Below are 15,919 nucleotides of genomic sequence, written 5' to 3'. Positions count from 1 at the left end.
GTTGCTAACGTAACTAAAGATACTTACTGGTGCTGAGTTACTGCTTGTCATACAGTGCCGTGCTCTAATGGCAGTAAAGTGCCTGGAAAGCAATTTTATTGTTTACTCTTGCGCTTGTGTAAATAGATTATTTATCCTAATGACTGGATGGGACATAATTGGAAGGGAGTCTTCAAGGATGTTATATGCATGTTAATTATGAGTGTAAACTGGCCATCAGGAAGACTCATCTGCTTGATCCTCTTAATGCTGGTAAACATCATTATCTTTTCTAATGAGCCATGATGACTGAAAGTAGTACTGTTCTACTCTGGGACTCTGTTGTGGATGTCTGGTTGCCAAAACAATTTCCCCAGAGAGTTTTCAATGGATTAAAAATGCTTACGGGACCTCTGGATCTCCTGCACTTGCAAGATCTAACATTTTTTAAAGGCTTATATTCCTGAGAAAGGAGGTAGGTAGCACTGGGGCAGTGTGTTAGGAAAGCTGGATTCTCCTCACAGGCCGGTGCTTGTCTAGTCCCTATGTGACCTTGGAGAAGTGGCTTTGCTTCTGTAAAGTAGGGCATGAAAAAGGGTAGTGGTTGCCACCAAATGTCCTGGAGCGTTGAAATGTCAACAGAATCTTGTGACAGGAAACCTTGCAGTCTGCTGCTGCCAGCAAACGTTTCTGTGCTTTTCTGGTAAAAGGATAAATATGTGGGAGGAAAAAAACAAAATTCAACTCTTGGGACATGAAAAATGTTTTTACACAGTGGAACTGTTCATCACTTTCATTGAGAGAATGAATATGTTCCCTGGCAGAGACACTGTATCAAACCCATAAAATACTATTACAGAGAGCACATTAGAGGTGGCAGCATATTGTTGGCTTAGTGTTGCTCTTGCCTTTTGTTGAAAGATATTTAAATATTTCATAATGTATCTTTTTAAGTCAGAAAGTAACCTGTTGATTCATAGCAACTGTATTGCCTTCCACAGTTGGTTCACCTCGTTCAGCCGCTCGTTTGTGTCTTGATCCATTTGCAAGTGAAAAATAAACATGGAAAAAGTTAAGCCTGGTTGAAGCAAGTTTTTTTTTATTAATGCAAGCACATCCAGTCAAACACGGAATATCCTGCTTTATGGTACAGCTTTATATTTAGCATTTCAGTTCAGAATAGCAAAACACAGTATTTAAGGAATGTATCAAACTGAGGGAGGAAAAATAAAAAGGAACCGATGTGGATACTGCATTGATTTCAAGTATATACTAGGACTGATTGACCAGTGAAGTGCACATTCATGTGAAAGCTTTTTTTATACATTTACAGAAAGTGTTTTAAAACTGCATTTCAAATATATATTTTTTTCTTAAATTTTAAGCATCCCTTTTGAATTTCAATTACATAAACAAAGCTGATATACAATCCCTCTTATAGTGTCTGACAATGTTACTAGCTAGAACATCTCTGAAAGTGCAAAACACTGTAATAATACAGTATAAATATTCTTACTCTAATCCAGGGCTGAAGGTCAGTACTTCAGCACAGGAAAAATAGCAGCAGATCATAAGAATTATCCCTTCCCCTTTTCTGGGCTGTTACTGTTAACAGTATTCTACTCCTTTCTTCGTGGCATGACTTGCTTTTGTTTCTCTTTGATGTCAATGCTATGAGAATAGCAAAATGTTGATTTATCTCCCTTCCTTACCCCAACCTACTCTTCTAATTTTAAGTATTTGACAAGGGGGGAGTGGAATAGGGAGAGAGGGAAGGCTCTTTAATTTTTCACTGTACTACAGGGCCAATACAGCAAATAATTTCTACTAAGTGATTGCAGATGCTACATGAACAGTGGCACTGCTCTTGGTTGTAGGCACTCAGCAAGAAGAGTCTACTGGACTGGAATAAACTAGACCCTGGGTCCAGCAAATCTTGCCCCTTCTTCAACAGAAGGCAGAGTAAGATAAAACTCATCTACTTGGAGTTGGAAATTTTTAAAGAAGCTTGTGCAGAAGTCCTCTGTGAGGCTCTATGAGGGAGGCTGTAATCACTGTAAACTCTAGAGGGCCTTGTTTAAGAAAACAAAAAAAAAATCTAATTGTCTGGCTGAAGTCATCATCTTTACGAATATCCAGGCCTTAAGCCTTAAAAGAACAATTACTGGAAAGGAGAGTAGATATTCATGGGTAATCATTTGTTCATTAGACAAAACAGATTTTAATCTGAGCCATTTTTTTTTCTTAATTCAGAGATCGGGTGAGAAAGCAAGTCCTGAACTGTATATTTTTTCCTAGAAATGAATACCTTGAATCTTTACATAAGCTCCTCAGGTGCTCTCTTGGATAGCCAAGTAAAGTCTAAACTCAAGACTAAAAGGAGGAATTAGAAATGGTAAGCATTAGCAGGTTTAAAGATCAGTTCTAATTTTGGTACTGACCCGAGTTCACAAGTTTGACCAATTTCTTACAGTGTTTTCCCTTATATTTCAATGGGTTCTGGCCCACAGTTAATCATGGCTTGCAAAATATTTGAAAAAGCTTATATCATAAGTTGGTCTTTGCTTTAATTGTTTCTAAGTGCAGACAAGCATTTTCAAAGGAACCAAGGGAATTAAATAACTGGTTCAGTGGTGATGAGCTCTTCTTAAGCTTCTTTGGAAATTTTAGCCTTAACTTCAAATTGGACATCTAAGTTTACTTCCCTCTCCCTAGCTCATGTATGATTTTTATTTTCCATGATCTGTTTTGAAAAAAAACATATTGAGCCTATTTTGCAGAGATAATCTAGGTTAGATATCCTTCTCTTAAACAAAACAAAAAAAATCCCTGATTTTTAAAAAGGAAAACACAAACTATTCTGACAGCCAGAATTTAAAGGATAGTTCCCAGAAGTCTTAAAACTTAGACACGTGTGCATCTTCACACATGCACGCACACATACTCACACACAAACGCACATCCCCCCCAGCAGTTACCCCATCTTACCTCTTTTAAATCATGTAACAAAAATATGTTTGCTGCACCATCAATGTTACAGGCAGGTATACTCTACTTCATGTGCCATATTCTCCATTTTATTTAAAAAGTACATTGTAGCTGGTTTCGAGACATCCATATTTTTATTTTCTTTACTTCCAGTCCAGCGTAATAGAAGGTACACTAAACGATATCAGTACCTTGTAAGGCACTATTTTCTGATGTAGGAGAGGAACATGCTTACTGCAGATGTCTAAGGCCTTGACTCTACAAACACTAACACATGTGAGTGGTATCACTGATTTGAAAGAGACTTCAAAGCTAGAGAGACATGTTGAGTGTTCTGTAAGATACTGGTCCAATGGAGTATTTAACCTGAACACTGGCTTAAGTTGGGATGTGTGTTTTCATTTTCATTTACTTTGGTGGAAGTAATAAAAAATAAAAATTTGGATGCTGATAGAATAAGATCTCCCCAGGGATACCATCTCCCATGATACATTTCATCTCTGAGAACAGGGCCCTGCCCTTATATTTAAAAAAAAAAACAAAACAAACCCCTTCACTTAAGTGCCTTAAGGTTGACATGTGAAATATTTACCACATTTTATTTCATAAAAGTTACTGTATATACAAAACAGACCTCAGCCAGTGAGGTCTTTCTTAGCTCAGTCCAAGTCTTTCACGTTGTAAAAACATGTTCATTCGATGTGCTTCAAAGTCTGCAGATCAGATCCAAAAATCTCAGGCTCTATTAAGCAGAGTTGTCCTAGAAGAAGTAGTAGTAAAAAATAAAATCATCTCTTCTATCATGACAAAAAGTTTTACAGTTTTGGTAAAGGTTGGCAATAGATCCATCTTGCATCATTAGCTGGAAGCCTTTCTTCAGGGGATAGATTTTCAACTGCTATAAACTGGAATACATCTATGAATTCCAGTAAAGATGCTGACTTTAATTTAAACAAAAATGTAACTTTCGTAACATTACTTCAGGCCCTTAAGAAGCTCTTGGGCAAATAACATATGTTCCTCTGTCATCCTAAACTATTGCTTGCTGAACAGCATCAGATTTGAATGCAAGGTGTATTGCATGGGTGTCACAAGTGAAGAACTTGCGTGGACTTTCTATAAAACATTGGGATAAATGGGAAACAGTGTCTTGTCTAGGACAATACAGTCATAATGTAGCTCAACTGCAGCTCAGGACATATAGGTGGCTTCATTCATTCTTTATCTGGTACAGATATGTCAAATCTAAACGTTTAACATGATTTACAAAGGTCTAAATCTCTCTTTCTGCCTTGGCCTTGGTATTAGAAGAAATCACATCTAAATTAACTGATCTTATGTTATCATTTACATGGAAGAGGTGCTTCCCCCTCTCAGAGGGAGGGAGGAGTCATTGAGACTTCCTCCCTTAAGAGTAGGCTGAAAATTAGAGTATTTGTGTAAAATTTCACCCTTTTATAAGATTTGTAAGTGTGTAGGTATGATAAATGATAGCACCTTTTGGTGTCTCTATATATTTGTTCCCCTGAGAAAAGCATGTCTGAAAACTGCCACAAATGTAGATTCTTTTACTGTATTTGATAGCCTAAACGAAGCATATTCTCTTTTCTAGTCCCAGCAGTGATCTTGCAGCCTGAACTGATCTGGCTGGAAAAGCTGTATCAAAATCCAAGCCCTATTGAATTTTTTCAGATTTGAATTATGAGGAAAAAATAATTCTATTTGGGCCAAAATGGTCTTAAGCTGCATATGCAAATAGGAGGGAGGAAGCTGATAATCACATGCCTGTGTAGGTCTGCAAAAAGACTCATATTCTGAGGAAGTTTAATACCTGAGTGTTTTCCAGCTGTCTTTTTCCATGTGGTTTTCTGGACCTTCACTTTCAAAGGATGCAATGAACAGAGCTAGTAAATAAAGTAAGAACAATCAGATACGTGGGTTCTTTAACTGGGGAGGGTGGGGGGTGAACCAACAAACCCCAAAAGTTACAATATAGCGGGTGTAACTTAGCAGACTTCATAATGACATTTATTTTTAACAGAAGCCAATACAGAAGTGATAATACATACTTATAAAATATTTTTTTGCTTGTTAATTTTTCTGCGTATTCTGTCTGCATTTCAACAAGTAGGAAGACTCACTATAATGTTCAGTAAAGGATTTTACCTTCTTCACTATAAATGGGTGCTGTGAGTAGATAGCTCTGGATCTTCTTGTCTTTTTCAAAAGGGCACTCAACCTGCTTCCATGTCAGGAAATCATGAATCTGTCTTGAAATTTCCCAGAATTTCTGCATGAGGTGAGTAAAAGAATATTATTAAAATCATATTTGTTTTCTTTCAGAGGTTAGTTGTTTTGTTTCAATTTTTGTTCTTATTCATACCTCTTCTCTTATCCCTTAGTCTTCTTCCCTGTTATCCTTTCTTCTTACTTCTCCCTTCATCTCCCCCTCTTGCTTCTAGTTCCTCATCAGTCATTAGCCTCTCAAGTTTAGAACAGTGTATCCCTGCTAACTGCTTGGTCTTTTGCATTCAATTCTTTTAATCATCAACCTTTTCATATATAATAAAGTGCTATTGGCCTGCTTTCTGTGTTGTATCTCTAAATTAGCCTGCGAGTGGAACTGGTCAGTAAATAGTTTTTATTTACTTTTTACATTTGCAACTTTCAACTTAAATGAAATGTGACATATCTGATTTTTTTTATAAAGCACTTCTTAAATTTCAGAAATAATCAAAATAACATATAGAAACTATAGATATCCTTTCCTTCCTAGGATTTTAAGACATGCATAATTGCTTAGGGTTTGTCTTGTATGTTCTGTGTGCCACCCTCCCCTTTATCCAGCCTTAATAATGGCAAAAAACTTCAAAAGTACTTTTGACAGGCTGTGGTCTTTTGGACACGTATGTTTATCAGTTGGGGAGAGAGACTCCAAAACCTGTAGAAAATCCCTTGAAGACCTGCTAAATACCATTTGCTGGTTGTGTGTAGTGTTTATAGCTAGCTAACCTGATGAGGTTAAATCAGCTAATGCTGATGATTTAGGGTGAAGTTACCTATTACAATTTGATCAGACAGATATGATGGCCTGCTGCCACAGAAAAGCTTACTTTCCATTCTTTACTGCCTTCCGCTTCTCCCAATCGCTTTTAAACGTAAGGCAGGGTGCAGGGCTGAGGAGCAGCCATCATACATGGTACACTAAAATTCTTATGGTTCTTGATTTCAAGTGCTTTCCTTTATTTTTAAGTGTTGCACGAGTACAATGTTCCTTGAAGAAACTTCCCTTTCCAATTAGCTAACATTAGACTATTTCTGTATTACTTAAGTAATTTTTAATGCTGGGGGTTTGGCTTCTGAAATTCTTATTTTCTTTTCAACCTTTTAGTGCATCAGTTTTGGTAACAAATCAATATTATTCCTATCAGTTGTGCTTATGTGAATTTTATGTTTTGCAGTGCATCTGTCCCATTTCATGTAAAACTAACAAAAAATAATCTCTATTTCAGTACATTTTAAAACTAATCTTTTAACTGAAAGCAATTGCATTCCAGCACTTTTATGGATTCTGTTCTGTATATGCAATTGTGGGTCTGCTGGATATGTTATATAAACATGGCAACTGCAAGCACTAGCTTTCACAGAAATTTGAAATAATTTCCCCTAGATAATAATACTGCTTTATGTCTAGATCACAGCAGTGCTGAAGGAATTGGTAATATAACAAGCTAGAAGTTCAAAACTGGCAAACATTTGTAACGTACAATGTTTAACAAGCATTACAGTTTCCATAATAGCAAAGTCCTACCTTGAAGTTTATCTGCCCATTGGGCAAGCGGTTCGTATGTATTTTGTGCAGAAAGTAGATATCTTTAATGAACAGGTTGAAAACTGGGATGACTATTTTCTCTCGATTGCTGTTGGCAGTCTGGGATCGCTGTGCTGCTCCTTGCAGGGCTGTGCGGTAATTACAAAAGTTGCTGGATGGATCCATGTGATGCTGTTTTTATGGGGGGGGGGGGAAAAGGCAGTCAAGTAAAAAAGTTTTGATCTAACCATCAGGCAGTTCATTCCTTATGAATTCATTGGGCCCCTTTTTAAACTTTCAAGATAGAGTACTTTATACTAATCAGGTCTGGATTCAGGTTTTTCTAACTTCAGTCTTGTTTGAAAGGAGGGTTCTGTACTGGCTTTACACCTATACTTTGCTTCAGTGGTTAATGGAAGACTGAAAGGAAATGATAAATAGCTATCGGGGAAAAACCCCAAAATTCTAACTTGCTGTCACCAATCTTTCTGATGACAATTTCAATTAAGTTTTGTTTTCATTCAGCTCTCCACTAGATGGAGTACTCTAATTAGTTTTAAGGGTTCAGCATTCACTTGACTGAAATCTACCTTGATGTTACATTGGAAAAAATATGCTAGGAAGAAATAACCTAAAGAAAACTTGCAGCCACTTTTCTCTGCAGGCAAGTAGGGAGTTTAAAAATCAGGAAATGTTCTCCCTAATGTTTATATGCTGGTGACCACTGACAGAGGTGCCTCTGCGATCTCTGACTTAGTAATTCCACAGCAGAGGTTTGGATGAAAGTATTTGGTAGATTTCTATATAAAGTCTAAACTTTATACATACCTCTAAAACATCAAATTTGGCTGTTTTAACCTTGGACCAAGTTTTCTTTAGCCGTGCCACAGGACTCAAGTTCATGCCAGCTGAATGGAAAGAGAAGAGACAAGGAAAGAAACAAGTGAGTTAAAATATAAGGCTAACATAACTGTGTTTATGTATCAGCACCACACATTTTGGAAGGCAGTTCAGCTTGACAAACAAAGGTTGTAGCTAACGCTCACCCACCCATACATTAATCTGTCACTGGTACATACTGCCCCTGTAGAAGTGTGCATGCTGGTGTGGTACCCCATGTAGGGCAAGTACGAGTATAGTCTTGCCAGTCAGGTTGTAAAATGGAGCGCCTTTTGTCATCTGTTAAGGATACTCACAGATAATAGCCATCATTGAGTTGAAGTTTCCAATATTGAAGCATTCTCTTGCCACATCAATGAAAAATTCCACCATTCTTGTACGCTGCTTTTTCTTTACAACCTGAAAAAAACTAACATCTGTTAAGAGGGAAGGGATGGCCTGAATTTTGGATGGGATGTTCAGTCAAAGGCATTGTAACAGGTTGATTGAATAGACATTTCAAGACTTTGTCCAGCTAAATCTTATGACGATACAGGCCTGAGGGTATTTTGTTAAGATTAATTTTCAATAAAATAGTAGAAGTATTTGTGCTACTATCAGTTATTTGTCTAGTTGTGGGGGAGTGTAAACTTTTGTTTATACATAAAGTTCAATGTCTTGGGGAATCTTGTATAAACAAGCTGGACACTATCAGCAATTTCCTGTTACAGGAAAAGAGAGATAACATGAAGCTGCTGTCAGAAAGAATATATGCAAAAAATTTAAACCTCTGAAGAAGTGGGGAAGGCAGTGGACAGACTTAAGATCAGGGGCACGTAACATGAATGTGAGAGAGAACAATTGCCATGTCCCGATTTTCTCATTTTACTGTGTATACTCTTAAATGACTTCTTGAGAGCAGGTAGTGATGATGATCAAATATACAAATTCCCACACATGCAAAGGATGTAGCAAGTGATGCTGAACATCATCTTTGCAGATGGTTTTATAAATGGCAAAGCAAAATTAATATATAGCACTGTCTCTAAACTCCATTTCCAAAAGCCTTTTTTTTTTTTTTTTTTTAAAGCTAGTATTATTGCCTAGATTGCATTCATTCATCAAAATCCTTTCCATATTTAGATCTAGAAGCTTGGTCTGGCTTATACAAAAATAGCTCCTGAGTGGTGGGTGACTGCAGGCTACTTCACCAGGGAATTCCCTTTTTCTAAAACCCCTCTTACCTAAATACTTCAGTTTCTGTGTCATATCAAAAGAAAATGGTTCGGTAGTCAATGGTTTGGCTTATCCCTTGGTATGCTAAAATCTTTTGTTTGACTGGTTTACTAAATGTATTAGCCATACCAGCCAGCTCTGGAAGATGTCTCGGTGTGGTTTTGTAATAAGTTTCTGTGAGAGCAGGAATCTTAAGAGATTAGGATCAATGCATCGGACTTCATGAAACTGCACTAGGCATCTGGATTTCCACAGAAGGGCTACTGACCAAGCAAGAATACAGAGAAAAATTCCCATTTTGCAGAATTGGTGCATATTAATAGGAATCTAAAAAGACACGAGAATACACATGGGGTTGGGGGGGAAACAGCATTTCTGGGGCAGTATACCTTCCATTTCTTTGCTTATTATGTGATAGAAGTTACTTTAATCTCTAATAAGGCTATTCTCCCTGGGGTTTTTTTTACCTCTCTGTTAGTCTACTTTCTTTCCAGACTTATGAAGAAAGTTTATTCCTGATTTTTGTATAAAAATGAACATATGACAGTGCTAATGATATCTAAATGCAGTGGAAGGACAGCTGTTTATTGGTAAATCTGCGTTTAAAGATGAGTATCTTTGAGAATTTATGGATGTATTTAAAAAAAAAAATAATCCAGAAGAGCTAACTCAAACTCCACACAAGTTCTGTTTTGCTGCATGACCAATGCTACTACGGAAGCTACACAAAACTAGAGAATATATGCAAAGCCAAACATAGCCATGAACTCTTAATCATATAAGCATGCAAATAATTTAATGCTTGAGTAATGCCATTATCTTTAATTGCACTGCTAATGTTTAAATCTCTATTAGGCCACTGTCTGCCTTTTGTCCTTAAGGCCAGGATTGCTTTGCTATCTTGTTTTCTACAAATACCTACCCGACAAATCTCTGTAGCCACCAGCATGCTGAGACAATTGAACCAATTGTCATAGGCCTCCAAATTATATGTTTTGGTCACGTCACCTCGGCACTGTAAGAGAACAGTCCACATGTTCATCCTATCCTGCTTCATGGTAAAGTCAACATAACAAAGGATAAACTTCCTTTTCATGTCTTGATAAAATCTTGTTGGATATTTTTTAAGGCATAAGCTTAAAGAAGGTTAGCAAATGTCAGCCTTTCTTGCACAGGGTATACTCGAATTATGGAGGTTCTTTACCCTGGTTATTCTTTGTTTCTTTTTCCCTCCATACCCCTTTTCGTACCTTGTGATTATCCAGGGAGTCCATGTGGCTGACAATCTGCATCAGATCCTCTGGGTAAATGTTGCTCACCCTTTCCTGTGTTTGGAGAGATGAGAGATTGTCACTGTACAAACAGGGAGTTCAGTGAAAAATGCATCAATAAAGCCAAAGTTAGGAGAACATTTTGGTAACTTTCATCTTCCCACAGTGTAGATGTGTGAGGTATTTCTATCGGTGTACATAATTGGTCTTGTTCATTACTTGGTATTTTTTGATTAAAACGTCGGAGGCTTTCAGTGAAGCCATAGCAAAATTCGTATTGATGAGTATATTAATATTTAGTAGATGGAAAACAAAATAATTCACACAAATTAGTGTCTCACCAGTTCAATATAGGTCAGCTGCTGTGCCAAGATCAGAGGGTCACAGCACACACTTAGGATGTCCTTCTGCGTTGACTGTGGCTTGGATTTGAGGATGGTGCCTTTGTCAGTAACAGGTTGCCGGAATTTCTCTCTGATTTCCTGGTACTGGCTCCGTGCAGAGAGGGCCATCAGGAGATTCTGTGTCATCTGGCTAATGATCTTTTTCACTGTTCCATTTTCCTAATCAAAAGGCAGAAACAGTGACTGCTAAAAACCTTTAGCTCTTGCAGACACAGATCGCCAAAGAATTTCTGACTGGGAAAAATAAATGCCTATTATCCATTTTTCTTTCATCTTACCTGAGCTGATCGTCCTGTGACAAATGAACTTGTCCTAACTGCCCACACAATTTCATAACGACGTTGTTATACCTGCCTGTCTTCTCAACTCTGTTCCACTTGCTTGGTTGGTCTGCTCCTTGTGGCCATTTTTGGCTAGTACCCCGTTTCAAAGGCGTCTTGGATCCTCTGTGTACCAAGTGCCAAAAAGCCGCCTCCTTGTTCTGATCAGACCTACTGGTGATCAGGTCTTTCTAGCCCAGGCAGAATCCGGGGAATTCACTTAATGTCCAGGAGTACACTGCTAGAATATCATGGCTTGGCTTTGAACAACTATAGCATCCAAAGATTTAGGTAAGAGCACAGTATACACCATGTTCTTGGATAACTAAAATGCCTTTCTGTTCATCAGGTACAGATTTTAAATGTAGGCTCTATAAGGATACATACTGGTAAAGCCACAGAAATATAATCCATCTGCTCAGTGTTTTGACAACAAAGGCAAGCTGAATTCTTTCTGCCATTTATTGTGTCCTATAGACATTTCTCTGAGATCATCCCCGAAGAGCTAACTTGATCACTTTCCCAATCCTCTATCCCTCCTGTTACTGTTTTAAATGACCCAGGTCCTCTGACCCTGCTCTTCCTGCTACTGGAAAAACTACTTGTACCAAAGACAGTCCTTCTCTTTCCTACACAATTGTTCTCTTGCTTTCATGCAAATTATTTTTCTTGAAGTTAGCCACAAGATTAACCATTAGTTTACAACATGCTGTTTTGGTTTCTGCCAGGCAACTGGGTGCACTACAAAGAACTGCAATGAATTTGTGATCATTCAAAGAAGCCACTAATGTGCAGTGATGACTGAAATTACGTAGCAGATGTGAGAGATGATGACTACCGAATACTTGTATGTTGCATGCTATAATTAAGCAATAATAGTGTCAGAATGTTGCTTTACAAGGCAATAATATGACTCCCAAGTGAAATCAAATGAAGAGCTGAAGGCAGTGTAGCTCATCTTGAGGCAACGGGCTTACCGCTCAACAGCAGCTGGCTGGAGCCATTTCTGATATTGTGCTACAAGTGTTCAGAAATGCCAAGGGAGCATCATGGGGGACTAAAATAAAGCGCTAATTCTGCTCTCTGGTATGCTGAGCTTCCTATTAGAAATCATTTAACTTCAGCTGCTATGCCTGACTTACCCATGTGGCTGGGAGGAAGCAGACTTTCTGGATATGGATCACAGAGAATCAAACTTGAAGGCAGGTGAAAGTATTGCAGGTATTATGTGAAAGTGAACAAAAACTGCAGTGACGTGAAAAACTATGGTTTAATTAAGCTATTGTGAACTTATTAGCATCTTAATACTAGACAAATTAGAGTTTTAGCAGTTTCTTTTCGTTGCTATTCTTACTGTGAGTTTTCTTACAAGTTTGGAAAATAAGTCAATGAGTGTCCTTCTTTTGAGTTCAAGTAAGACATTTGTACTTCATTTGGGGTGCAACCCTGGCTGTAGCTATTTGGTGTGCTGTCTGATAGCACTAGGACAAGCACCTGACAGCTTTGTGCGAGTTTTCAGTTGACTTTCTATCCTATGTATGGAGTACAGTGTCCTATGGGGATTTGGAAAAGCTTTAAAATACAAAATAAAACCCCAAACCATTACCATAATCCCTTGCTGAAGCACAATATCGGTAGTTTCTTGTGGTAACAACACTGAGAGCAAGAGCTGCTTTTTTGTCAGTGTCAAATTATGTTTCCTAGGGGTCAGATGTGGCATAGCTCTTTGCTGATCAAATTTGACTTGTAGCCTTGTTAAGGGGATAAATATGGTGATGCTGTAATTAATGGATGTCATCAGATGCCTCAGAGACCAGAGCACTGAGCCACTCCACAAAGACGTGGTTTTCTCAAATGACAATTTATTCATACATAACAGAGTGGGAGGGAAGGGGAAGAGAAAGAAAGGCCACAACTTCTTTCTAGTTCAAATAGACAAATTAAACACTAAGATACAGACACTAAATAAAACCTCTGCAAAGTTCCCTTTCACAGTAGCATCTCTGCCAACACGCACCTCTTTGCCCTTGTCTATAAAGGGAATAGAAGGCATATTATAATCTTATTTCCTCTTCCCCTCCTACTAAGGCACTGACATTTTCATAGTAGCATACAGGTAAACAGCTTTGCTGATGCAACAAAACTGACGTGCTTCCTTTTGGCAACTTGGTAACACCTAGTATTGTGTCCTATCACTGATTCATGAAGTGCTGTCAAACCTGTTGTTCTTCATTTTCTCTGTACCTGAATCAACAAAAACGCATAATACAATTGTCTTCCTGCTTCCTGCTAATTGTTCTCAAAAATATCTTGAAGTTGTGGGTTTAAAAACAAGGAGAAGCTTCTACTTCTACAGAAGTAAGCCTTCACATTCATACAAACACTTTACAATTAGTTCCATTGCAGTTCTTGATTATATCCTTCCTTCTGTCTATTGGTAATTATAGTGACTTTCTCAATGGGGAAAGAAGTGTAGGCTTTGAAGTGTTGAGAGAAAAAAAACCACAACAAAACAACAAACAATAACCAACAAAACAAAAAACCAGAAAACTAACAGCCCTTGTTCTATTTATTTGAATTTGCTTTATCCATTTGCTTTAGAAAACTAGATCTCAGAAAAGACTTTTCTTCATAGGCTAGAAACTCCCGAGCTGTTAAGACTGGTGATTTGACTAGCTAGCAGAGCTCAAATATAACTTCCTTTGTGGAAATACTGTGCATGTCACCTGAAACAGCAACAAAACAGTTGCTGATTATTGTTAGGAGCTAGGAACGAACTATTAAATAATAAGCATGTTCACCTTGAGCAAGAGTACATTTGATAGAACTAGTTGATATATCTTGCGGGACTTACATGTATAGGGTAGTAACAAAGTACAAAGGATGGTACATAATTCATGATGAAAGTTAACTACATTGTGCCATTATAGGCACTGTTCTTTCCTTTCTCCTTCTGCACCACATCCCTTTTTTCACATCATTTGTGACTATTTTGTCTCTTCCTCTTACACTTGGTGATTATACATAGACAGTTTCTGCTAATGGACTGTTAAGTTCACTGCTCAGCCCATGTCCTGCAGTTACACTGACAGCTTAGCAACTGCTGCTGTAGTCCATTTAGAAAATACTGCATGCAGGAGCAAGGGTTTGTATATAATACAATAAGCTATATATAAGGTTGACAAATACTGCTTTACCATTTAATGCTTTTTCTCACCCCTCACCCCTACCTCATCACATTGTGTGATCCTGTGAGCAATCTCCTTCAACTCTTTCATGGATTTTTCATCTTGGAAATCATAGGGGAAAGTTTCAGTCCATTCCTTCAGGAGCTGAATGATTTTGGCAGCGAAGGATTTTAGCTTTGCCTAGAAAGAAACAATGAGTTGATTACCGACCACAGACCTTTCTGACTGCAGAGTAAATTAGCTGATGATGGCTGACATAAAACTAAAGACACCCATGAAAATACTTTGCATTAGTAGAAGCTGAAGGTGATAACAAAGAACATATGTAATTGTGAGCCAGATTCCTAAATAGTATGATTTAACCTGCTCTCATGATAGCTTGGTAACTTCTCTTACCAAACACTGAAGATATTTTAAACGTTAGTTGTGTAAAGCTAGGAAGATGACAGAATAGTTTAAGTGCCTTATTTGACTGAAGTCAATGGGACTTAAGCTGATTTATGCCATCTGAGGCAGCAGTACCTTAGCGTTTGAATTCAAATGCATATAAACTGCAGCACTCTACCAAGCATCTTTGATGAGAAGCATTCACAAAGACATTTTTGCTCTTTAGAATTTATCAGACCCTCCAGATTAAGCTGTATATTGAAATAAATGAATGACAGGAAAGATGTGTGTGTTCTCTCCATGACATCTAAAACAAAATGGACTTCGTAAATAAAAAGTATTGGATTTTACTCAAAAAGCCATCAACCACAGAAAGGGGAGGGAGAGCTATTCTCTAAGTTCTTCTGTTACCTATGAATCTTCCAAGGCTTTTCATCAGTTAAACCTGAATTGGATGCCAACTACTCTACTGTCGTAGCAACAGCGAGCAGCATCAGTAAATCCAAGGGAGCACTTGTAAAACTGGGAGTGAGAGTGCTAAGAACACTTTTAATGAACAAGAAGAATCAAAACTTAATTCAGGTTATATTTATCCTCCCATCCACCATGTGATGCGCTGAGAAAAGAGGAAGTTTTCATTTGTGTTCCCCTCCCCACTTGTGTAAGCTACAGAAGTCCCGCTACACTGCAGTTCCTTCTCCCCACACACAGTGCCCTGTTCTCACTGCACTCTCCATCAGCTTCTTAGGGGTTACAGAAGGTGACTTAGCATGTGAGTGTCACTACAGGAAATCGGTGTATTTTCTTTTAAGACTAATAGAGAATGTCTTCCAAGAATTGGTAGGAACTCCTGCCAAAACATCATCTGATCACAGCATGTCCCAGTTTGTTTAATCAAAACCAAAAGTCAACGAAACTAAGCTATCTTTTGCCGTTTTTTTTTGTTTTGGTTTGTTTTTTGGGTTTTTTTTTTACATCTCGCTGGTATATGGTCAGCAGGAATATAAATAAGAACTTTGAAGTTAAAGCATGCACCCTTGAATCCTCAATGTGTAAATGAGCCAGTGCTCCTTTGGAAGTCTGAAGGGAATTTTCTAGCTTTTTTTTCGCAGCTGCAAACTGCATTCTGGTAGCATGCTCTTTGTAGCTGTTTTTACTGATAGCACTCCTGCTAGTGAAAGAAGTACAGAATAGTTGGATAGTGAAGGCAAAAAGAAAACATCACCATTCTCTTTGCCAGCAGTAGGCATTCCTGCAAAACAATATCTGCAAATGCCATTCCTGTGGAGCCCAGCTTCAAGGTATTTCTAAACAGTGTGGGATAGGGTTCCAGATAATAGTTGTCTGACCTCCAAACTCCCATTATTGTCTGCCTTGGGGAGAGGAAAATTTATACTTTGCTAGGAAATGCATGGAACCTGACATTATTAAAAGAATAGTCTGTAGGTGGTGATGG

At 38.0% G+C, this 15,919-nt stretch overlaps 1 protein-coding gene across 1 annotated transcript in view; it reads right to left on the bottom strand.

Moving 5' to 3' along the window:
- Positions 1–1,067: 1,067 nt before the first annotated feature.
- Positions 1,068–15,919, bottom strand: part of RASGEF1A (RasGEF domain family member 1A) — a 28,768-nt gene continuing 13,916 nt past the window's right edge. The window contains exons 4-13 of the mRNA XM_049809856.1: positions 14,119–14,256; positions 10,506–10,727; positions 10,144–10,218; positions 9,816–9,908; positions 7,975–8,077; positions 7,607–7,686; positions 6,779–6,970; positions 5,134–5,257; positions 4,799–4,871; positions 1,068–3,727 (exon numbers count right to left, since the gene is read on the bottom strand). Coding sequence (XP_049665813.1) covers positions 3,703–3,727; positions 4,799–4,871; positions 5,134–5,257; positions 6,779–6,970; positions 7,607–7,686; positions 7,975–8,077; positions 9,816–9,908; positions 10,144–10,218; positions 10,506–10,727; positions 14,119–14,256 — 1,125 coding nt within the window. The 3' untranslated portion in view covers positions 1,068–3,702. The remainder of the gene's footprint in view (positions 3,728–4,798; positions 4,872–5,133; positions 5,258–6,778; positions 6,971–7,606; positions 7,687–7,974; positions 8,078–9,815; positions 9,909–10,143; positions 10,219–10,505; positions 10,728–14,118; positions 14,257–15,919) is intronic.

The sequence above is a fragment of the Accipiter gentilis genome, chromosome 9 (assembly GCF_929443795.1).
Source record: "Accipiter gentilis chromosome 9, bAccGen1.1, whole genome shotgun sequence".
NCBI classification, from domain to species: Eukaryota; Metazoa; Chordata; class Aves; order Accipitriformes; family Accipitridae; genus Astur; species Astur gentilis.
This window is presented reverse-complemented; position numbering and strand designations above follow the sequence as displayed.